Source organism: Excalfactoria chinensis, chromosome 3, assembly GCF_039878825.1.
Source record: "Excalfactoria chinensis isolate bCotChi1 chromosome 3, bCotChi1.hap2, whole genome shotgun sequence".
Taxonomy (NCBI): Eukaryota; Metazoa; Chordata; class Aves; order Galliformes; family Phasianidae; genus Excalfactoria; species Excalfactoria chinensis.
Window position 1 is genome coordinate 22523601 of NC_092827.1, and position 25626 is coordinate 22549226.

Genomic DNA, 25626 nt, shown 5'->3' on the forward strand with positions numbered 1-25626 from the left:
AAAACAAGCCACTCTGGTTTTACTTCTACACAACAGAAGCCAAAACAGAAGTCAGAAGAACTCTCATAAGCCTTCTTCTCAGCTGTTGAATAATTGGATTGGTCTTCTTTTACCTTTCTACTGATTTTCCACAAATTGTGTCCCATTTATCCCTTAGTTCACTCAGCATGTCATCAAGTTTCAAATTGTCATCAGCCAAAGTGGTTTTCTCTTTCAAGGAGCGTCCAGTCCTGTTTGTGGTATCGTACACAGAATGTTTGGCACCAAGAGATTTCTGGAATTCCTATGAACATGGAAGAAAAAGAAAAACCTACATTACATCAAATGCTTACAGACCATATTTAACTAATCTTCATCCAATTATTTGCAATGTAATTAGTCAATGTTGTGGCAAGAAGATTTTAAGCATACTGTAATTATTTTTTAGTTTGTTAGTATAGATGAAGTCATGGAACTTGACACTAACAGAGGCAGTGCCTTTTATCCCTCTCTGGGAACAGAAGCAGTTCTACACCTACAGGAACAACTTGGGAAATTACTTCTTCAGTGAGTGATGATTCCCATCCTACCTTAGTTCCTAAATCCTACATTTCAGCCAGAAGCTGTCCAGGAAACAGAAAAATGTGAAAGGACATCTAGTTTGGGAGCCATTAAACCAAATGCTCTTTCCACTACATTTTAAGATTTCAATCTAGTGTAGAGAAACCCCAAAGGCTAGAAAGATCACTTCTTTTTTTTAAAACTCACTATGGTCAAAATGAGGGACTTCCATCCATGAGCATTTAACCCTCTTAAGACTGAAACCTGCTACAACAAGCAAAGAATTGTGTGCCAAAAGTATACAAGATTTTGGTATGAGAAGCAGCCAGATGACATTTCAATAAACACAGGCAAAAGGAACAATAGCAAAAAGGTTACTATAATCCAGGCAGTCTGGAAGATAAAGGCGACACAGCAGCTGCACTTGCCTGCCCACACTGACAACTCCCTTGGCAAGGAGCTTCTGGAAGTTTTGCATAGAACAGAGGAACACACTGTAATAGAGCTCATCTTGATATAGCAGAGATGTAAACAGAATTACTGGGTAAATAATTAAATAAATGAGCACTGCCAAAGGATAAAATCAGTGCTGCACAGCAGCTTTTGAATGATAGCAAAGCTTAAAGTGTTTCATTTCGTATCTCCATGAACTGCTAGCAGAAAAAGAGTTAAATAAAATAAGAAATAATAATAATAAAAATATATATATATATAAAAATCTCGTATATCCAGAATTGAATATTTTGCCAGCAACAAATACCAGAAAATACCTGTCAAAAAACAGTCTTTGCTCATTGCTTGCTGAAATGGGAGTTTCAGTTGTCTCTCAGAGCAATGTTTAATATAATAAAATCCATCATGGAAATAATTACCAGTTAAAATTCATAATTCCTCGGGACACGTAAAAACTGCAAAGATTCTACACAGCCACTGCCAGCACATGCATGACTGCTCAGCTTTGCTTTGCAAGCTGCTCCCAGCTGCTGTGCACCAGTCTGGGCCCTGGTAGACTCTTTCACCAACTTTCCCATGTGTTCACAGAGTCATTAACATTCTTTAGATGGGAATCAATGTCAGGTGGAGTGGAAGAATGCAAAGTAAAAAAAAGTAGGAACTGGGTTGTGCCACAGTCCTAGTCCGCTAAATTCACCTAAGGTGAATCAAGGTTCCTGATATTTTGCATTGCACTGTCCTGGTTTTCTGGTTATTTTTTGTTTTGTAATTGAGTGTCCCCGTGTCCCCTTATTGTTCTTTCATTTTCCTCAAATAAAGCAAGGAATCGTGTTTAAGTAAGAATACAAATGCCACTGTCAACCTCAAACTACAATAAAAATAAAAACCCCTTTCAAAATGAAAATAACCAGGAAGTTCCATCTACACAGATAGCACATCATATGTCCGTGCTCCTGTTGATTTGATGACATTTATTAACTACAGAAAGCTATACGCACGTTTCTTAATGCGCACAAAGAAATTGCTGTCAGAGGAAGATCATGCATTTAAAAAAAAAAAGATTTAAAAGTGAACAAAAGGTCGCAGTCAATTCATTCTTTGAGAGACTGTACACACTACACTAAGTCTACTATCATCTGATATCACAGAGGCATAACTGAGAATACGTTTTGGTTTAAGGTATTTCACAGCTGCCAAGATCAGACAGGTAGCACAAATGAAATCTCAGCAATTAATTATTTACCTTCCTTCTAATGAAGACAGGAGCACACAGATAAAATTACTTAGGTTCACATAAATGTATTCTAAGAAACATCCAGCATTAGCACAGATATGGAATGGGTGACCTACTAAGGGTTTTTCCACTCCTGACTTCTAAAAATGAGAAAAAAAATTGCTGATAAACAGACTATGAATAACCCTCCAAAAGTCCCTGGCAAAGCACTGGATGTAAGCGAGACAGAAAACATTTTCTTGGCTTTTCTCTTTCAGGGCCTTTTTTTTTTTTTTTTGGCAGTAACAACTGGCAAGGAGCGAGTCCAAATCATTGCTTACAGCACACACAGAGCACACATTTAGTTCAGATAGTAAAATCACTAACTAAATGGAGCAAGGAAACCTTCAAGGTTGGACAGAAAAGACAAAGACTGACAAAACGGGTATATGTGGGAGTGGAAGGAAAAGACTCAAAATACAAGGAAGGACATTGCAGTGTTGGGAGGTTTGGCAGCTCATTAAAAAACAATCGAGTTGATTTCTTGGCAAGGGGGGGAGGGGGTTGTTTGAAGTTTGAAGTCACAAAGTTCACCAGTCTCCCTCTCTAATACACATTCATCTTTTTCCTCCGAAATACCAGCTTCCATCCTTATGTCCCCATGCCACATTCTTGCCCTCTCCTTATTAAAGGATTCAAGAACTTAAGTAGCTGTTCCGCAGGCGTTTAACACATAAAGGAGCTGTAGAAAATCTGTCATTGAGGGAACTGATGAATCTCCCAGTCTGCATGAGGAAGTCTGGACTCATAAAATGTGCTGCTGTACATATAAAAGACAAGTAGGATATGAAGGTTAAAACTTCTGAAGAGCAGAGAATATAAGGCAGAATGTCAAACCCCAGGACCTCAAAGGACCTCAAAGCAAAGTCAGGATGTGTTGACTGTATGCATGAGGAGGAGTTTGAACTTTTTATAAAAAAAAAAAAAAAAAAAAAAAAAAAAAAAAAAAAAAAAAAAGAAGAAAGTAACAGAGGGATTAAAATATTGATGAAGTCAGAGAATAGAAGAAAGATGATCCTAAACAAAAAACCTTTTCTAAGTCCTCAGAATTGACTTCAAATTCTGGCAACAATGACCCCAGAACAAACTAGAATTGTGGATTTAGCACAACAGAATGTTAATGCACGTTTTATCTAGAAGTTTTAACACCAAACAGAGGTAGAGCTGTTTTTGCTTGGCCAGCAGCCAGCTCTCTTACACTGAAGTAGAACATTATCCTGTTTGATAAACAAAACTTAAATCATAATAAAAATGAAAATGATAGGAATACGAAGCAGACTGATGCATTAACCACTCATGCAGGACTAAAACTTGCCAGAGGTAAAAACAGTCACCAGAAACTACACACACAGGAGGAGAGATGAGATGCAAAACTTTGGGTATATTCTGCAGAATGAAATAGTACCATAAAAAGTTGAAAACTAAAGTCAATATGAAAAGTAGAAGTAAATGTATGCCAAAATTGAAAAAGAAACAAATAATCTTTCAACACTTTGTCTCTGATGAAACTGCTCCAAGATAAATCTTTAGATACAGCTTGTCTCTGAAGATTCAACCAGTCACCCACACTATGATCACTAATACATCATTCAAAGCTGTTTACAAAAGTAAAAATGAAGTAGACTTCCTCTGTCCTTCATTTTGTTCTGGCTGATGTAACTGTAGACCTCCCTTCAACTTCACATCAACTTTATTTGTTTGAAAAGCCATATTAACAAAGGAGATTGCTACATTTTCTCCTGGAGTAGCTGTGTTCATGGAAAAGCACACCTGAAATTTTGAATCCTATGCAGAGAAATCACCTTTTCTACTAATAGCGTCAACCATACTTTCTGGGGACTTCCATTAATAATTCCACTTGACTTAAAAAGCAACCCCCAATGAGAATACCAATTATTTTTCATCCTTGAGGTAATCCTCTATTATTACAAGGAAAATTCCAAACAAACTAACTGCATGGCAAATTTGTGCTGGAAGGACTGGGAAAAAAAAAAGAGATTCCTTCTCCTTGTTTTCTTTTTTTTTTTTTTAAATAAAATGTTTCCACGGTGCTGTATAATTATGTCTTTCCTACTCAAAATTAATCATTCCACCACAGATCAGGTTCTTTGAAAAACATTTTTTGGACTCCTCACCTGTAACACACCATTCAGTTTGATGCCAATAACAATTTCATTGCAGTGAGTCCAGAAGTCCACCTCCCTTGCTAACTGTATGCAGTACAAGGCTGACAGACTTACATTTAACTGGGCATCTTGTATTTCAGCAGTCATGGCTCACCTTATGCTGTGCAAGCTGCATCTTTATTTTGTCAGGGTCATTCGCAATTTCAAGATCCGAATCTAAAGATTTCTCTGATTCTTCCAGCCACTCCATAAGTTTGTGCCAGGCTTCGTGGAACTGTAGGAAAGTGAGATTTGCATAGAGTTAGAAACACACTGATGCTTAAAATATTCCACAAACATTAAGCCCTGACCAGTTCTCTGGAGGCCAAACCAGTACTCTGCATACTTAGGAAAGGCTTGGTGTGATTTTAATCCCTGGCTGCACGGATTAAACAACCAGCCTGCAGACTTCATCCCTGGACTTAGTCTCCTTTCTTCCACATGAATTAGTAACCTCTTGTACATATGATCTGTATGTAAGCCCACTATACATCTTTCACAGACATACTGGTAACTTCTGTTGATATGCTGGTCATTTAGATTAGTACATTTTTAATACTAAATAAAACTACAGCAAGAATGAGGCTTAGCTATTGCCTACACAGGACAACAGCTATAAACCACTGGGGAAAACTGAACGGATGACTATCCAAGATCTTCCCTGAGATGTTCAAAAATGCTCTCATTGTATCAAATGCTATCTTGGTGGGCACCAAACAGATTCTTGATCTTCCTTCCTTTCTCAACAAAAGTGCTCCAGGGAAGGAAGCAGGAAAGACGAAAGATTCAACTAGCTTCCACAAAGTGGTAGGCCTCTCTGGGACTGGATTTTTATAACTTGTTGTTTCTCTTTGTGTTTTTTGTTTGTTTTTATTTATTTATTTATTTATTTATTTTTAATTCTTCTTGCCTGGGATGCCTAAATATGAAAGTATAAGGAACTAATTCAGAAAAGTGTTAAAACTCTCGGACTGTGTTCCTCAGTGAGGGAAACATGAATCTAAAGAAAAGAAATTAATAAACTGAGAGATCGTAGAAGATGATGGCATGTTAACTACCGTAAGAATCTGAACAAGTGATGATTATTAACAAAAAAATGAAGTAAATAATGGAAGAAAACACTAAGCAATTCTAAGCAATACTCTTACAGACTAGCAAAATGCATTCATCACATTTTTAAAATATAAGGGGCTGATTGTGTAAATTCTTTTTTAGGACATATGCCACTAATACACATCTGGAATCCATGCTGCAGCCTTCTTCTTTCAGACCATCCTGTATTGCAGACTCAGGTTATGGCTTGAGTTGAAAATGAAGACTTCACCTTCCAAATGAAGTGCTCTACGACTGCATCACAGAAATTGTTCCAGTAACTTAACAGAGCCTGTTGCACAAACCCAGACATAGCTGAAAGTGCTTTAAAGCACCATATACTTCAAGAGCCTGGATATAATTTCAGCTAAGTTCAAAGAGTTGTACCACAGCTGTTGTCCAATTACCTGTTTGGCTCGTTTCCTTGCATCATCCAAAGCTCTTCCCCTTTCGACTAAGCGCTGAACTACTTTTTCCCATCTACTCTGTACACTAATCAGCAGATTCTTAATAAGGACTACATCTTGTTTCTGGCTGAAGTATTTCAAATGGGTACCAGTTTTGTCCAGCTCTATGATCTGATCTCGATGAGAATTCACCTCTGTGGCAAAAACCTTCAAAAAAAAAAAAAAAAAATTGGTAAATAACATGCTACTCAAGCTCTGAGTAAACACTGAAAAAGCAGTTTGATAAAGAATGATACAGCAAGACCATAAAATGCGATTTAAAACAATTCAAATATTTCTGAGTGCCAGCGTTACAGGGTTGATTTGAACACTGTTGAAGTATCTCAACAGAGCGGGAGGAAAACATGATACATCTGTTTCTGTACATACCTTGTGTTCATCAATTTGAAACAAGACAGTGTCCAAGATAAGACTTGGCCGAGAAGCTGCAGTAAGAGTTTGCTCTGCCTGCGTGAGCCAATTGATGAAATCTTGAAGTGAGTTGTGGAACTCCATTGCTAAATTGAGGGCTTCTTCCAGTTTGGTCTGCAAAGAAAGGTCATGTCCTAATAGCATCTGATATTGTACAGGGTATTCAGCCGCGTAAACTATCTCAATTTAGCATTTTCGAGTAAGCCATTTTAATTTAACATTTAGCTTTAACCTTTTTGAACATTCTTTCAGCTTGAAATTTCTGAGTTTTATATATTAAAATAATAACCTGTGTTTGAGAATATTAAAGGGGATGGATAGAAACTTAACAGTAAAACTTTTTATTACAGATGAGCATAAACACATCACCTAGTACTAGAGTAAATTTATACATTTTGAACGTTACATTTCCTGGTAGTTAATTGTAATGGGACATATGGATTTAAGTTTTGTTTTTATATATACAAAACCTGTAAAATATCAGAAATCTGCACAGGTAGTGCACTTGGAAGAGGCTCAAAGTAATCATCTAATTTTGTTCTTTTGCACTAAGAAATTAACAGGTTGGTCTAGATCATTTCTAATTTTGTACAGTTGTCATTTTTGTTACCTGAACCAAGACTATATTTGGATACAGAATTTTTTTCTAACCATTATATTGTTGGCCTAGCCAAGCAGTCCAGTCTTGCATCTTTTTGTAAGAAGATGCTCACATTGTGCATTAATTCACCTGACATTCTTCCAATATAAAGTAATCTTAAGAGACATCAGCATTCTTCCTTCAAAACATAACTAAGTTGTGAGTTAAATATTTCTGCCTTATACACATTAGGGCTGAGCAGAGAATTCCTGTGTAATTATTGACTTTCTTCACTGCTTCACTAAGGTAGAGCAAATGCACCATATTTCATGAAGGGATGAAAGCAAAACGGAATTATTAATTAAAAAAAAAAAAAGTATGTTGCACATCAGTGAAATCATGCTATTGATCTACATTAGGGCAGAAGATATTCACTCGAAGTAAGTGGCAAAAGGTGAAGTCTTTGGGAATTTTATGGGAAAAAAATGGATAAAAGCTAGGAAAATTCTGTACTGAGAAGAAAATAAACTTGAATGATCAAATAATTTAAGTCTTTTAAATGATCAAATAATGATCAAATAATTTAAGTCTCTCTCATGTCTGTGAGCATTGTAATAAAAAACAGAAAAGTCCCCACTCTATAAGGTGGGTATTATAAGTATCAGTTAAGATATTTCTGTAGAATAATATGCCTTTCTCAGCTATTCTGCCTCCCAGTTATGGTTAATCAACTTCTTCAATCCCGTTTTTCCCCAATACTTGCTTAAGCACAGTAATGAATTCTGCACAACTATCTCTGCATTTGATTTTAAATCTAAAAGACAAAGCAAGATTTCATGTATAAAAGGACAGGACATTAGCAGTCTTAAATACATGATTTACACTTCTATTGTTATGTATAAACACATACTTTTCTTTCACCGAGCTTCGTTTGTACGGATTCCCACTTTTCTTTTAAGTTATTTATGTCCTGCTCAACATTTGTTTCAGCAGACTCTGGGCATCTTGCAAGCATCTGCTGGCCTTTCTGCATTAGACGCTTATATGTCTCTTCTTTGGCTTCAAAGGCAGCACAAAGTTCCTAAATAAAGAAACCAATAGAAAGTAAGTCAGATAGAAATTCAATACTCTTTACAAATGTTAGCATAGCATCTATTCCTCCCCCAACATTTTGCGGGTACGATTAAGACTAATAAAAGAAACATATGTAATTCATAAAAAGCCAAATGAACAAAGAAAGGGCCCAGTTCTTCAGGAAATGAGAACTTGTATTGTCTGTCAGATGTTCTTTCTGAGATGCAAAGGTTGGCAAAAAAAGTACTAGGCACTTGTCTCATTGCACAAGATTTCCTACAACTCTGTTGGTTTACTGTCTATCTGCAGCTAAAACACAAAAAGTGTCAGCAATATGCAGTGCGCTGAAAGTCCAGACATAGCCAACACGCCTTCAAAAGTAGGTGGGACAACCTGGGAGGGCTGTTTTATTGTACATCATCTCTTGTGTTTTATCTGCATTTTCCTTCACTCGCTAGACAAGAGCAAGATATTTTACATATATACAGAAAGCTGGAAAAATAATGGCAATTGTTGTTTTATCTTCTAACTATTCAACTCACTATTCTCTTTCAACCATGTTGAATGTAAGGTGGCAAGAGAACTGGAACTCACATACATTCCCCTCATTCAAAAGGGCACTTCCAAAATTTGCAACAGACCCTGGAAAATGCACAAATGAGGTTGGTGCAGACTCCCACATGAGGATCTTCTTCCAGATGAACACTAAGTGGCTTACAAATGGGAGGAAAAGAACTTTTTCCTCTGACTACGAAGGAAAGAATATAACTCGGTATTTTCTGTGGGGTAGGAGGTAATGGTCACAGGGCTATATCTGAGGAGGGCAAAGCAGGAAGAAGGGTCAGCCATGAGCTAAGATTCCAGTAAGCTTTGCTTCTTCTTCCTGAGGACCACAAACACTGTTGTTACCTCATCTGCTTTTTTCTTATGTTCCCAAACTCCTCAAAATATTTCTAGTTTCCTTAACTTTCCAGAGCACCTTTTTCTGCTGCAGGGCAAGAACCCCTCAAAGTAAATGTAGGGAGCACAGCATAGGAGAGACACAGCATGGCAGTTATGGCCTGAAACACTGGGGCTGGGCTCAGGGGAAGCCAAGGGGTCTTCTCTGTAAGCCTCTTTCCTGCTGGTGTCCAGTACCACCTCTTCGTATCTCTTTTATTCCTGGAGCTGCCTTAGCTGGAAATGCTACCCAAGCACAACTCCATTTATGAACTGATTACAGTTCAGGGATCTTTTATTCACGAATGTAGAAACAGACCTTATACTCAAGATGATGATTCATTATGTTATTTCCAGTGAGAAAACACAATAAAACACAGAGTCAAATTTTCTATTTCAGTTTCAGGTCACAAATTAATATAGTTTGTATCCCTTAAGAGCAAGTTGAAATTTGGAACTTAACAATAAATTGTTTTCAACCTGACAACCCATCTCAGCATTTCCGTTGCCAAGAAAACAGAGAATTTACACAGAGTTGCGTAGATGCACGGAGTTTAACTAAACTGAAATCAAATCCTTTTATTTTATGAAGCTTATATACCCATCAAGGATAATAGCAAGATGATGTCTGCAGTTGTATGACAACACACAACATAGCATTGGGTTTTAAGATGCTTATATAGGAATCGATTGTACATATGTACATACTACTGGGGACACATTCACGCCTGCTCCAACAATTCAGATTTAAGATTCTTCTAATCTGTAAATGCAATAAATATTAAGAACTGACTTGCTGACTTGCACAGAATATACCAAAGAAAATTCTGATATTTTCCAGGGAAAATTTTTTGGTCTTGATCTGATTCCAAGTCCAGGATGAAAAATGGATAGAATAGCACTGGCTTCCCCAGATCCTTGATTACACAGCCCCCCCACCCTTGCAGGAATGCTGTTTTTTGCTTATGTTTGGTTTTTTTGTTGTTTTTTTGTTTGTTGTGCTCTTTCTTTTTTTAAACACAAAATGAGACAGCTTTGAGGAGAAGGGGGTGTCAAAGAATTAACATCCTTTCTATGTTTTACACTGGTTACCTGTCATAACTGATTCTGAAACCGTAAATATTATTCCTTCTGAAAAACAGTCACTGGTAAATATTGGAAAAAAAGGCTCCACATCTGTGGGCAAAACCTTCTGCATCATTCCAAAGTAAAACATGATGTATTAAGCTGTGACAATGCAGAAACTGTGTCAGGCTTCTTAGAACTCAAGATTAGTTCAGTAAATGTCACCCTCACATCTGAGCAAAGTGGTCAGAAGTTCAGATCATTGGGATCAGGCTTATATCCAGACCTAACAGCACAGCACGGTTTTATACCAAAAGAGCACTATGGACCATCATCCTCTGAGGTATGGCTTCAAAAGTTTAAGTGTCCTTTATAAAGCTTTGTGGCCCTACTGGGGAAAAAATCCATAGTTTTTCTCTTATAAAGGAAGGAAGGAAAGGAAGGGAATAATTCAGACATCCTGATCTGATTTCCATTTCTAATTAAAACAGAGTCTTTATGACCCATTACTGCTAATTACATCTGTGCTAATGATGATTTTAATGTCAGCTTTGGTTAAATGAAGAATAAAGGATCAAGTCCCTTGATTCAAGATCCAAATGAATGTGGATCCCTTTTAGATTCGTCTTCATATCTGAGAAAGAACATAAATTGTAGTTATGGGGACAGAAAAGGGAAGGAGCATATGAATCACTGAAGAATCTGTAAACACTTTCTGTTTTCTTCTGAAAACAAGGACGAAAAAACTTGTATTTCTCTCTCAATACTATTAATGGCTAAGCTTTGGGCACCTCCCAAATTACTACTTTCGCTACACTGAAAATAACAGTGCTGTTTTGAAGGCTATTAAATTTTTTAAGATACAGTACAGACATTGTGATACATAGACCATGTACTGTATTTAGCATAAATACTCATGAAAGATAGTTAGTCCTGAAATGCAATTTGCGAAGCATTCTAATACTGATACTTACCATATGGGTATTAAGCTGTTCTCTTGCTGTTTCTGGTAAGCCTCCAACAGGTTTTGATGCCAACAGTTGACGTTCAGTGTCTGTCAGCCATTGCTGCATATCTTCAACTTCACCATGGAAACCTTGGGCCTAAATTATACCACAGCATTTTAGAGCTTACTTAAATGTTTTCCACTCCAAATTCTAGTTCAGATGCAGAAGTATATTGGCAACAGATTCAATCAGGTATTTTCAGTAATCAGAGGAAATGAAAGAAAGAAAAACAGCAAAGGAAAAACACAACAAAACAAAATATAAACTACCCCCATTTATCATAATGGAAAAGTACATAAACCATGGAAATCCTGAAAGAAGGTTAAACGAGCCACTATGAGATCAATGTTTTCCCTGAGTAATATGCCTACATAGAATCTTAAACCTTTAAAAACAAGTAGGCCAGAAGCTGAGGTCTTGATTCAGCTTTGTAGAAGACAAAGGACAGCTGTGGAAAATTCAGCTCGATCTAAACTTTAGCCAAATTTAGGAGTGTCTGCATTATGGCTTTTACTTAGGTCAATTTCCAGTGCATTTCTAGTAATGTATGTAAAAAGACACTTTTCTGAGTTACCTCTTTCTTCCATCATTTCCTGCTCACCTGGATCAAGGCACTGTCCAGCTGCTGTTTCCTTTGTTCTGTTTTTTCCAACACATTTTGCCAGCGCTGATTCAGAAGTTCCAGCTTGCTCCGTAAATTACTTGCTTCTTCAACTGCACTTGATTCAATCAGGTCACTTCCTGCTTTCTTAACTGCTTCTACTGTAGACTGATGAGCTAAAACATCATTCTGTAGCACCTACAATTGTAACACAGCACATATGACTGGCTATGTTGATAAGTTATTGAATAAAGGGAAACACAGTAACCAAGCTAGTTCTAAGCCAGTGACAAGACAGTAGTTTGCAATTAGCACAGGTATTAGCTACAAAAGCTAATAACTAGTCTAACTTTAATCAAAAGCAATAACAGACCACTCTGCCAGAACGCTGAGTTTTATTTTTATATAGTGAAAAAAACATATATCCTTTCTGAAATTAAGCTCTCTGGCACTGCTAGTGAGGATGCACATCTGGGACATCCAGCATAATTTCACTTTCCTTCATTTACTACATACTTTTCTTAACAGCATTCTTCTTTGATTTTGAGGGCAAGGTGTGAAAACAGTACTATAAATAGTATTGCTGCCTCCTCCTGGAGCAGTAGGCTAAGGAGAGAAAGGAATGAGAAGACAACATCCTGACTGCCACTATGTCTTTTTACACATTTCAGATCTACAAGCAGTCTCATGGTACATCAGGCTAGCAGGACACTTCAACTGTCCTAAGGATATTTATAATGCTTAACACTACTAAGACCTGTACTATTAAGGCCTCATTTAAAATCTGCTGCCATTAACCATAGAAGAACCATAAAAGACAAAAAAAAGTATGTTTGGGAAAAAGTAAGCTGTTTTCAGAAAGGTTAAAAAAAAATAATAAAGAGAAAGCTTTAAAGTACCAGGAGTAAAGGACAGGAAAACATGATGTGCAAAATGGTTAGGAAGGGAATGACAAACCACACCTAAGAAACTCAACTTTTTAACTTCTCTCTTCTAGGAGATGTGGCCCACCAAAATGCTAGCATAAGGATATAACAAGAAAAGAAAAGGCTTAAACAGAAATGAACTTCCTGCACCAAAAGAGTGGTCAGGGACTGGAATGGGCTGCCCAGGGAGGTAGCTGAATCACCATCCCTGGAGGTGCTCAAAAAATGTTTAGATGAGGGACATGGTTCAGTAGGGAAATATTGGTGGTAGGTCAGCAATTGGACTAGATGATCTTGAGGGTCCTTTTTCCAACCTTGGTGATTCTATGATTCTAATTTTTGAATATAATACACAGACCAAGTCACAGTGAAAAAGCAAGTCACAAGCAGTCTTTGTATACAGAATATGCACACCTTTGCTTTAATTCTTCTAAGCCAAGCTCTGGAAGGTATTTGTTATTTTATTTTCCTGATAGATTAAAAAAAAAAAAAATAGAAAGGAAAAAAAAAAGAAAGGATATTCACACAAGCAGATGCATCTTAATCCTTCCTTCCTGCTGAGGCTCATTAGGAACAAGGTCTATTCTTTCCAAAGTTATTCAAGAGATAGATGTTTTTCCAGGCTACCACAGGATGCATTACTGTGTGAACTTTCTAACCTATAAATTCTATTTTACAAAACGGAAGTAGGCTGGTTGATGAGTTTGGTGAAATCCTTCAGTACTGAAAGGCAGATGAAGTTGTATATGATATCTGGATGCCTCTTGAGCAGTAAAACACTTTGACTCAGTAAGAATATAAAAGTTTCCACAGAGATTCAGAAGCAGCATAGCTGCACTGACGGTGAAAATGCCTTAATTATCTGTGTACTGTCAATTTCGGTCTATTCTCTCTAAATCCAAAATGAACTCTGAATAATTTTCAAATCAGGCCAAAAATAAGGAGACAAACCTGCAGGAAAGTTATTTTGCTCTTTAGAGATGCTTTTCTAAATAAACACTGAGAGCATTCTTCCAACAGCTCCAAAGCCACATCAGCCTGAAAAAATGCTATTAAAAAACCCCAAAAACCACCATCACCAACAACAAAACTCTACATTGTATGTAGCAAAGATAAAAAGATGGAGATATGGATACCCCTGAAATTTGCTAAGAGTTTCAGAGAAGCACCCTCTCTGTTGGCAGGACTCAACCAAGACACAATTTTGCAGAATTCAAAACTGCAACTCACTTTATTTCTGACAAGAAAGAACAAAGATGTGTAAAGGTCAAGTGTGTTATCCAAGACCTGGCCTAAACAGAACTAGTCAAGGTTTATCGCTTCAAGGAGATTTAATATGCTCAATGACTTTTCAGTTCCCTGGCTCAAATGAAGGTGAAAAAAGGCAGGGACCAGGGTCAGCTGCTCTTTTTTACCTTTGTTATTTGCATAGCATATGCAAAGAAGAAAAAAAAATACAGAAGAGTAAGAGAAAAAGATATTAGATTTTCTACGCCTGCATTTCAGCCATAATCTACACCTTGAAAATTTCTATAAAGAACTATTTATCAAGCACAAAGTTTTACTACAAAACTCATCACTAAGATAAACATCAAAAAACATTTCATTTAATATTCATTGTAATTACATACATGATGTTTGGCAAGTTCAATTTCAATAGCCTTGGGGTCTCCACCCACGGGTTTCTGTTCGTTCAGTAAGTCTTCTGTATGCGTCAGCCATGTAAGTAACTCATCCAGGGCATGCTGGAACTGCCCCAAGGCTAACAAGGCACCTTCCAGCTTGTGCTGTAGTAAAAATAAAATAAATTAACAATAAAATAGTTTCACGATGCTATTGAATTGGCTTAAATTACCATTAGTCACCATAATCCAGAGCGGAGTCCATACTTATGATAGCATAAAAAAGAGAGACAAACAGCTATTCAACACAGCAACTGTGTTGCAGTCAGAGCTGAGTTAGCAAATCCATTGTTAATTCTTACATTCTAGGCTTAAACTCCTGATCTCTGAAGATCCCACGTAACCAGAGCAGAGCTAAGATTGAAAGCCCTCTCATCAGAGATGTGGCAGTAGTTTTCATACATAATGAAATGTATTATTTCAATACAAATGCATCTTGATGCATCACCTTCTTAAAATGGTTCTTTGCAGTAAAATGGTTCAATTTAGAAAAACAAACAAACAAAAACAAAACAAAACAAAAAAAAACCCACACCTCTTCAAAGCACTGCAACTTTCTCACTTTGATAATTTAATATTTTGTAAAGAACAGCGAAACGTTTTAATATTCATATTAAGGTTATAAGAAAAATTGCTCAGTTCAGAAGCTAATTATGATTTTGCAAATATAAACATGCTTCCAGCTGCTACTTTGAATGCCACCAAGTAACCAAAATGAAATAATAATGATATGACATTACATTGCTGACAGAGGAAGTGACAAAAGTACTGATAGGAGTTTAAAAAAAACATCACACCATAAAAGCAATTCAGTAAATTACTGAAATTAAAATTCCATTAAATATAGTTCTATAATTTCCAAACAAAAAAGACTAAATATATAAATTGTTACAAACATTGTGCGAAATGAAAAGCTTTTCCCACAAAAACTAAGTCGTGAATGAAGCCTCCACTTTCAGATTTATTTACCTGTCTATTTATGATTTTTTCTTCTAGGCTGTCCCACATTAGTCTGAGCTCTGAGAGAGGGTCTTGGACAGTGTGCTTGTCACTTTCCTGTGTTACCTTCTTCAACAATAGTTCTGCTTGATGGTTCAGTCTTTCCATTTCTATCTGCTGCTGGTAAGCTTCTGTTTTAAATTGCTATGGTAAATGGAAAAAGAATAAAAACAAACACATATTGTAATGACTTTCCTGAGCACGGCACATTAGTAATAATTACAATAATAATACATCATGGTCAACTTTCACAAACTTGGGGGTTAGTTTTCATGGATCAAAATGCATGTAAAATACAATTCAGATGGTTCCAGTTAACTCAGAATATAAAATAAAGTCTTACTGTCCCACCACATACTGCTAACAGTAAGCAGAGGAGGGTAAACATACCCAATAGAGAAGTACTCCCTAATGATCTTGCTGGTTTGTAAACAAGACAGAACACGAGTAATTTCTAGCTCTTTTGGTTGCAGCAATATAATACATTAAACAGAATTATTCTTTGAAAGACCCCAAAGCAATATTTCTTTAGTACAACACCCTCTTGTACAGACAACTAAGGCACAGTCTGAATAAAGTTTGCAGATGTATGTTCTTCTGAACTGCATATGATAGATACAGTTCATTTGAAGTCATAAGATTATAGATAAACAACCTGTCCCAGTCCAAACATTTTACAAGTCAGGAATAAAACCAAGGATATTCCTCAATTATTACAAACCCACACTTTTTATTTAAAATATGTAGTGCGATCTATCAGAGTCAGGAGGATATTTAGTCAAATAAGCATGCGGACAGGTTTCTAACCACAAAACTGTGACTTACAGTTTACTGGATGTATTGGGAATGATGCAGTAATATGTTTGAACACTTAGAGACAGCTGATAATGGAAGTGAAGCTCTGAAGGCATTTTCTCAGAGCATAACGGAAACTGTTTATTGTGGAAGGCAGAAAATTTAATCATAGCAAAAGAACCCTCTTTATAACCTTACAGCTTTCAAAAGAGAAGGAATGCTACCACTAGTAATGTAATCCCACCAAAATCTATCCCAAAGCCATGCATCATATATTTTATAAAGTAAACTATGCAATGAAACGTTATTTCAAATTTTCATACAGATCCTTTCTTTAAAACTAAAACCAAAAAATTGCTTACGAGTCATGAAAAACTTAGAATAAAAATGAAAAAAATGGCTATTTCATACCTTAAGTTCCTCAGTTTGCTGCTTCACTGTCTCCAGATCTGTTCCAACTGGGGACATAGATGCTAACTTGATGCCAGCAATATCTACCCAGTCAAATAGTGCCTGAAAATCACAATATGAAACTAAACATGAGCGGGGAGAAATAGTATCATGTTTAGAAGTTTTAATGAGTAAAACATCTGAATTTATTTTACTTCAGAGAACAATACTGCTATGTTCTTTAAAATAAAAGAGATTTCTTTAACAGAACCTAAGTTCTTGACTATACAAGGGTCAAATATCAATTAACTAAGTACTCCATTAATCAATACAAGAATGTATGTACTACTGTTATTATCAGCAATGCTCCCCACTTTACTTCTTGCGTAAAATCAGCAACTTTTATTACCTCTCTGAAAAGTAAGTACAAGACAAAATTTCAGTTCCGTGTCACATGGGGCTAAGATGGTAGGCTGTGGATGAATTATGTAACAATTTCAATCATGATTATTAAAAAGCACTAATTAACAAACTTCTGTTGAAGACCAAAGTTATCTGTGTAAAGAATGTGGAAGAAGACACATTCAGTAGATATTATGTACTCAGTGGCCATAACAAAGCTTGTCTGAATCTCCACAGAATAACCCCGTTATAACTTCAAGCAGTCAATGAAGTGAACCCAGTAGTAAGGCACTGTGGTTACTGCTTTTGTTCCTAATAGAACCTCAAGAACATCCTGCTTACAGATTACAAACAGCTACATCAAGCTGAGTAAATGCACATGGGAAAAAACACCTCTGATATGTCCTTTTTGACTCTGCCTGTTAACCATGATTCATGAGAGAGAAATGGGTAGAAGTCCTTGTCACAATGGCCTACGGTTCTCTGAGGAAGGGAAAACTGTCTTCAACAATCTCAACAGGATGAGGCAGCTACAGTACAGGTAATGATCTGTACACAGCACCTTTCATATTGTCTACTGAAACTTGCACCAGAAGGATTAAAATACACAAAGTATCAAGCTTATACAAACACAAAAACACGAAATATTTAAACCAATGGCAATGTTACTAATGTACACATCAACCTTGGCATAGTATGAACAGAGTATCTGGAATAAAATAAATAATGAGGTGCACTGGAAGACATGCATGATGTGTATTATTATTGCGTGTTTTGCTGTTTGATCTGCACTGAATACACGAAAAACTTACCTCAGCATCATGTGAACCTGTAATTTTGGGTTTCAAGGATTTAATGAAACAAAAAAGATGTTTTTAATTGGCTAACATTAAGCGTGGAGTAAAACTTAAGTTCTTTAACTGTCCTCCATTCAAGAAAAACAGCAGCTTTGAGTACATTGACCAATAATCTGTTCCTTTCAGATCATATGATTTTGTCACATCAAGTTGCCTATCATGTGAGTTACTATCAAAATGTGAGCAGGATTACTAAGAAATTGTGCGGTATAAAAAAAAAACAAAAACAAACCTCTGCATTTGCCAATAAGCAGGGAGATTTTACCATGGAATCTAGGTATAATGCAGCATATGAACAATACGAAAAGAACACATCAATAGAAAATACCTGCTTGCCGAACAGTCAGTAAAACCAGTGATGCATTACTTGTCACCCACTCAATCACATCAAATTTTAAATAAACCAGATAAAATCCTATTAACTCAAGACTGGATTAGGTACATCAGGTGTATCACACCATCTCACCTGCAGTCCATCTTGGTATTGAACAGCTGCCTGCATAGCTTCGGCAAGCTTATCCACTCGCTCTTTCCATGTTTTGTTTAAGGCATCCCAGGCAGAGTTCAGCTGCAAATAAATGCAATTTATATCATTAGACAAAAACAATTTTTCTGCCATATAAGTTGCATTCATTAAATAGATATTGCTCAGTAGTTCCAATAAATCAAACATGAATATTTCATATTCTCTTCATATTAAACCTCTTGTTCTATCACTGCTTAGTTTCCCTTAGAATGCATTAGATAGTTTATGATACAGAACTTGCGTAATTCAACACTGACTATCTATTTATTAACATAGGGGTTATAGTCAGTATGGGAAATGTCAAACTGTTTGGAGTTGAATCTTAAGAATAAAAGCAGCATAAAAGAAAATTACATTATCAAATGTGAGAGAAATCAAAAGTCTTTCGTAGTCACATGAACAGCATTGGTCTCAGTTAAGATACTTTGCATAAAGCATATGAAATTTATTCTTGCATCATTTTCACAACAGTCATATATTGCACAAATCAGTAATTTTTTAAATGTCTTCTACAAAAAAAATTAATCCATAAAGCGATAAAATTAATTTTTCTTTACATTCAAATCTGAGTCAACATTTATTTACCCAAAAGGCCAACTTTAACACAAAGGCTTCAGGGAAATTTTACTTTTGGTCCCAACATTTTATTTTCAGAATTTCTTTGAGGGAAGGAATACTACTATCAGCTGAACATGAATTATGAAGTCTACTGTGAAAGTACTGTCTCCCACCTTACATTAGCTTACAATGTCAAAGGTGGATATTGGTGATATAGCAGTAGAGGCTGAACTTTCCCACTAATATTCCACTATGTTTTGTTGCTGTGAGACGGATGGCAACAGAGGGGCAGTCTAACAAAATAGCATCTCACATGGCAATGTGTATGAAGCAAAAGCATGGAATCTAATTCCTCCATGAAGAAAAAATGGCATCCACTGACGTTCGTTGATGCTTGCTGAATGTTCATGGAGAATAAACAGAGAGGCAATAGGTGGTATATTTCAGCAGTAGCAGCAGTAAAGTGAAAAGCAAGCCACATTCAGGACAGCCACGCACAGCTGTCACACTATAAAATAAAGAGTGTTTTGATCAGTTCATCCATGCAAATGGATGGATTACGACCCGGGAACTGTGCATGGAGTTGACTATTAGCTTCAGTGCATTAGAAATGATGGTGGCAGTGGGAATATTGCAAAGTTTGTGCAAGCTGGGTCCCAGAAATGCTCACACGGGAACAAAAAGAACACTATTTACAAATCCAGGATCTATTGCTGATCTATTTTTATTAGATCTATTATTAGTAGATCTTATTGATCTAATTTCACTGCTGGCAAAAATGCACAGCTAGTGATGATGACTGTGTTGAAAAACAGTGTTTTGCAGCATTAATAGTGTTACTGTGCCTTTTGTATTAGTCGTAGTTTCCAACGGAATAAATAGGAGACATTACTTTCTGAGCCACATATGTAACGTTAATAAATTCAAGCATCAGCATTTCCTATACCTCATCTATGCTCTTGTTGACAATAGGTTTATCAGGCTCTCCACAAGCAGCTCTAAGTTCAGAGCCTAGGCTCACAACACTCTCTAGTTCTTCCTGCAGTCCATCAATTTCTTCTTTAGCAGCCTACAAGGGGAAAAAAAAAATCCAACACTAGTAATATTACATTCAATAATTTATGTACAGCTTACTTTTATGACAGAACACGTCCGTGTTTGACTTCTACTCTCTTTAAAGTCACGCGGACTTACAACTGGATGCTTAAAATATCAGCATCCCTTTGCAGTGTCAGAGTAAATCAAGTGACATCAGTCTAAATTATAAACAGATAATGATGTCATTTTATACGAGACCAAAAAAAATAAACAGGAAGTTTTAAATTAGATTTCTTTAATCAAAATGTTTTCTTTTTCAGAGGTTATCATTCACTTTCAAATCTGTAGCTATCTGCACAAATAATTACAAACTTGGAAAGTAATACACACATCCATGTGCCTTTCATTTAGATGTTGTGTATTATTTAGAATCTAAAGTATGCATAACTTTTACAAGTCTCAGTGACATATATATTATATTCATGCTTATAAACAGATATGTACGTATAATGACAGGCATAAGCTGCATGCTCACTGCAATTAAGCACTGATATGTATCATTTGCCATAGACTCTTGAGATATCATTACAGTAAATTTCTATATAATTATCCCTCTTTGTCTCTAAAAAAAAAAACAACACACACACACACACAAAAGCCCTCCTGTGTTATTTCCTAATAATTCTGTCTTTTCTCTGCACACTGTAAATAAAATACTTTGAATCAACTTAAACAACTGACCTCAGCAGCTTCTTGCTGTTGCTTGACTACAGATGGGTCAACTCCAGGTCCCTCCAGTTCTCGAATGAAGTCCTGAGTATCTTTAATAGTAGCTACGAGAGCCATATGATCACACCAGAACTTTTCAGCTAGTTCCATAACATCCAACAATTTGGCCTCCCTTTCTTCAGTCAAGGTCTGGATGTCTTGCCAAATAAGGACCATTTGGTCTAGTTTATCTTGCACAGCTAAACAACAAAGGAAGGAGATTAATACCTTGGAAAACAATTCTTGGCCATATATATCTCTACAGCTCTACAACAGAAACACATGTGTATTGTTTAAAACTTAGACTTCAAAACTGGTTCTTTACAAGACTTTTTACAATGTTAAGTGGAAACAAAGAACAAGACATTTAAAAATAAAACAAAGGTCAGATCCATGATGAATTACAAAATGAATGCCTTGGGTTTTTTTAATATCTTTAGCAACTTCTCCAGATTAACGGCCACCAAAAATGAAGATTTTTATGTGATGAAGCTTTCTGCATTTCCACTACATGAGTCTTTCCTCAGTTTACTACCTTTAGCAGATACATCCTTATCTGCTCCTTCGGAGCGAGCAATCATTTCCTCCCCTCGCTGCTTAAGAGTCTCATAGACTGGCTGAAGTTTTTCCAGATCCATCGACACATTCTTATTTTCACTAATTTGCTCTTTAATCTTCTCAACTTCTGCTGAGATTGAAGGCGGCTGCCTCAGACGTTCAACTATGCGTTGCAAACTCTCAAGAGTTGGATCTATCTTGTCGTGAAACTGAGAGGGTGGAAAAGGACAGTAAGAAAGCGTAGAGAAATTACAACAAAAATGTTTGAAAAATTGCCTCTTGAAAGTTCTCTTGGAATAATGTACTTTAAGATTAACATATTTAACATATCTAGTTATATGCGCACGACTTGCAATACCTCTGGGTGGTTCTCTCCCTCTTAATACCTAAAAGAAACACGCGACTCTGCAAAATGGTGACACTTCTCAGATTCAAGAGATATGGAATTTTACTATCAAGTCCAGGTTTACTCCTGAAACAATCCATCTGAAAATACTACACAGGGCAGCACCTACCTGCATGCAGTTGGTTCTGCATAATTAGTACTTTACTACGTATCTTATTCTGGAAAGCTATGTCTGTCTGATTGTATCACTTTAGAAAGATACTTATCTTAATATTAATTACATGCATTTTTATATCAAGACCACCATATTGCATATCAGCCTTGATTAGGATTTAATATTTAAGGCCATTCCAAAAGACATTTGCCTAACGTCCAAGTGGTGCTCATTAGTGCAGTAAATGTATATTACTTCCTGCAACTAAAAGCTCACAACAGCACGTATTATATTATTCATCCACATTTGACTCAAAGCCCATGCACCCAGAAACCCTGTTACATCTACGTTAATTAGGATTGCTTGTCCTTTGGTACAAATATAAAGTTAAGCACTAATATACTCTGCTGAATTCATACAGATTACTAAAAGCATCTCACAACCATGCCCCTTCCAAGTTACAGAAATTATTAAATTGTGCGTACAGAACCAGCAGGATCTACAAAGAGCACTCTTGACTACACTTGGGAAGGTTGCTAGAAAGAGCACGCCAAACAAGCTTACTACACATGAACAAGTAGCTACATCCTTAGTATTCAAAGAAACACATGCAAAACAAATGTAATTCGCTTTTCCTACTGTGCAGACTAATGTTACAAACTCTGTTTTCATTAGAAGTGTAACTATCATACAAGCTAGAAAAATGCAATATATAAAGATAAGCAACCTTTCTGCATTCCAGACTTCTGGAAAACTGATTCTGGCAAGAAAACCTTACAAAAGTGAGAAAAACTGAAATCTAATTTTAGGACACATTTCCCGCATTTTTAAATTCTCAGTCCATTCAGTGGGCCTCACTTTACTCTGACTTCAATGACTGAGACAAGGTGATTTAGAACTTAAAAGGAGGAAAGGCAAGTCATTAAAATCTTTCTTTCTGGCTCCATAGGTCACATACTGGCTTTGATATATAATGTAATTTAACATAATTTGAAACCTGAAGAGTTAAATAATTATTCTTCTTGGACTGTCTAGACAAACACTGACGTATCCACTATACTACAGAGTCTGAATATATATTTACATATCTTAATAAAGAAAGAATTTATACAAAATTACATTCTGAAAGTTAGGATGTTTGGCTTTCCCATCTACATATACATTTACGTACATTAAGTACTTTAAGGTTCATTTTATAAGTAATTGAGTATTTTCTCACCATCTGATTATAATCTAGCTGTTACCAAAGAATGCATTTTCCTTCTTGCTTTCTGATCTTAGCCTTCTGTACCTTTCTGTACTTAGGCACATCTTGTTAATGCCTACCACATACAAAGCAAAGGCTCAAACACTAAATAAATGTCTTGACTTTCAAATAGGCAGCGCATATGCAAATGAAAAACACTGAATCTAAACAAACAGGCATCTTTCTGAGGTGTGAATAAAGAGGCTACTTAGAATGACTGGAAGTACCATGGAATAGTGGCTACTACCAGTCAAAAAATGAATGACATCTGATGTCACCTTTTTTCCTCACATTTTTCAATTCTGCCTATAATGTCTAAGAATACAATGTCAAGTACCATGACCTATGCAGACAATTATTTAGAATGCAGAATTGATGAGAACCTTAAGGTCTCTTTTGTGATTTAGTCTTGGGAAAAAATACAGCACTTAATTGACAACCAACAGAAAAAAAAAAAAAAAAGGGAATTTACCATAAAAACAGTGCTAAAGGACACAAAACTTTTATCAAGCTTTTGTGTAGATTCATGTACACAGTTAATGAGGATTTCTTCCTGAATTTGGTGTCACATAAAAGGGTTTCTTTTTGGACTTAATGACAAATTAATTCAGTATTATCAAGTTCCTAGGAACTGATACCTATCAATACTCTTAATAAGGTTCATTCCATGGAGTAATTAACCTAAGATACACAGCTTTGGTGGACTTGACCTGAATTTTATGCTTACAATAATATTTTGTGAAGTCTAACTTTGCACACAATTCTTCCACATGAAAAAGTTCAAGAACAGACCACATTAAGATCCTGTGAGTCTATAATGAAGACCAAATGCTATGCATGGTTAAGTACCCCTTCGTTCCAGCCTATTAAAGGACTGACTGAAGATGCCAAGTTCTAGATATGACAATATGCAAAGCTAACTGATTAGCAAAGACACTCAGATCAAGCACAGCATCAGCAATTAACAGACCAGTAAAAGAAAACTGAATAAACTAAAAATCTGACATTGTTAGATCAAATATTCCTTTTTTGACATTTTAAAGTTGAGAACTGATAATATTTTTCAACTGCAGCAGAGTCATAAAATTATAATCCCTCAGGAAAATCAATGCCATGAGAAGTAATATGAACATTCACACACCATTCAGCTGAAAAATTCACACAGAATAGCAGTTTAGTCTTGATATATATACATATAAAATGATAATGTCTGTATATCTTTCCATTCAAATGAATCTAATCATATTTTAAAAAATGATACCTGGGTACACTGAGAAATGGCTTCATCCAGTGCCAGTGCTCGCTTTTTGACATCTTCCTTAATTTTACTGTAAAGGGTGTCAGCTGCCACATATTTCTCTTGGATAGAGAAACCTTCTCCTGGGCTCAGCTCCAGCAGCTGAGGCCCAGTTTTATTCATCTTATCTATATGAGGCTTGTGCTCAGCAATCAGCTCACGCAGTTGCTATAACAAATGAAAAAAAACTTATCAGTTTCTTATGCTTAGACCACCACATTACAGCTGTCCACACTTCAAACACATCCAGCTGGCAAGAAATTCCAAACAAATACCTGTCATCCTAATGTAAAGCACAAATAATATTAAATAAAGTTAATGACTGCTCTGCCAGTGATGATTCCCTTTCCAAAAGTGAGAGCTACCCAGCCAGGAAACATCACAATTAAAGATACGTTGGAAAGGGCCATGAAATACTCCCTCAAGGCATATCATTACATGTAGAATGCATGGTGCCAACAGATGATGTTGGCTGTGGATGATGTTGGCAACAGGCACTCCTCATCATTTTTAGGACCTGTAATGACAGAAATGGTAACTATATTCCAAATATTTGCATAATACTGCTACATATATATATTTTCATGCTGATATGTGCCACAAAGCCTTCCACTGAAGAACGTCGCAGAACAAGGTCCTGAAGTTGCAATAATATTAATGCAAGTTATCCTTGATTTAAAAGCGGAAATGAGAACAGAGAGGTTGAAAACAAAAACTAAAAAAAAACAGTGAAAACTCTCAACACCCACCCCCAAAGTAAGTCTAAACCACATAAAACTGCAAAAGGCCAAAAGGTAATGGTATATTGTCTTCCAGCTTAACTAAGTATTTTGCTTTTGTTTACTTGCACCCATAGGTCTGACAAAAGGAAAAGATTTCAGGAGGAGTAACCTAACCATTCTCTTCAGTTTCATTTATTATCTCAGTTCATCCTTTCCTTTTCAGAAAAACCCCACTGTCTGGTGAGACATTGCCCCTCTCGGTGCTGTGAGCCCCATGCATTTCTAGCCTACAGTCACTGTGCAGGAATGACAGGCTAGAGCAAGCACATGCTCTGTTCCTCCTAGTTCAGGGATTGTTTAAACAAACAAAGACATAGAAAAGGGCTTATATCAGTCTCAGTGTAAATAAATCCTCTTCAACTGAGGTCCTTCCCTTAAAAAGAAATGCTGATACTGGCTTGCTTACGTGCTCCTCCTCAGAAGAGGAGGAGTTGGAAAGATTGAAAATACAGTGACCATGACTATCCACCATTCCCTGCTGAAGAAACAACAATGAAAATCAAAAAGAAAAAACAACAAAAAGCAAAAAGCAATGACTAGCTACTGCCTGAGAATGTAATTCTACCTGTATACTTTGCATCAGAAAAAAAAACCAAAACAAAACAAAAAAAACCCACAACACTGACTAGCACAGA

General features: G+C 36.3%; 1 protein-coding gene across 21 annotated transcripts in view; it reads right to left on the reverse strand.

Moving 5' to 3' along the window:
• The window catches only part of DST (dystonin), a 288304-nt gene that overhangs the window by 24268 nt on the left and 238410 nt on the right, over positions 1-25626 (reverse strand). For all 21 annotated transcript variants that reach the window (XM_072332861.1, XM_072332859.1, XM_072332857.1 and 18 more), the window contains 15 exons: positions 24174-24377; positions 21144-21375; positions 20582-20808; positions 19749-19871; positions 18185-18286; positions 16481-16582; positions 15245-15418; positions 14225-14380; positions 11668-11865; positions 11034-11162; positions 7892-8062; positions 6360-6515; positions 5931-6137; positions 4547-4666; positions 114-283 (listed from right to left, as the gene is read on the reverse strand). In XM_072332861.1, coding sequence (XP_072188962.1) covers positions 114-283; positions 4547-4666; positions 5931-6137; positions 6360-6515; positions 7892-8062; positions 11034-11162; positions 11668-11865; positions 14225-14380; positions 15245-15418; positions 16481-16582; positions 18185-18286; positions 19749-19871; positions 20582-20808; positions 21144-21375; positions 24174-24377 — 2471 coding nt within the window. The remainder of the gene's footprint in view (positions 1-113; positions 284-4546; positions 4667-5930; positions 6138-6359; positions 6516-7891; positions 8063-11033; positions 11163-11667; positions 11866-14224; positions 14381-15244; positions 15419-16480; positions 16583-18184; positions 18287-19748; positions 19872-20581; positions 20809-21143; positions 21376-24173; positions 24378-25626) is intronic.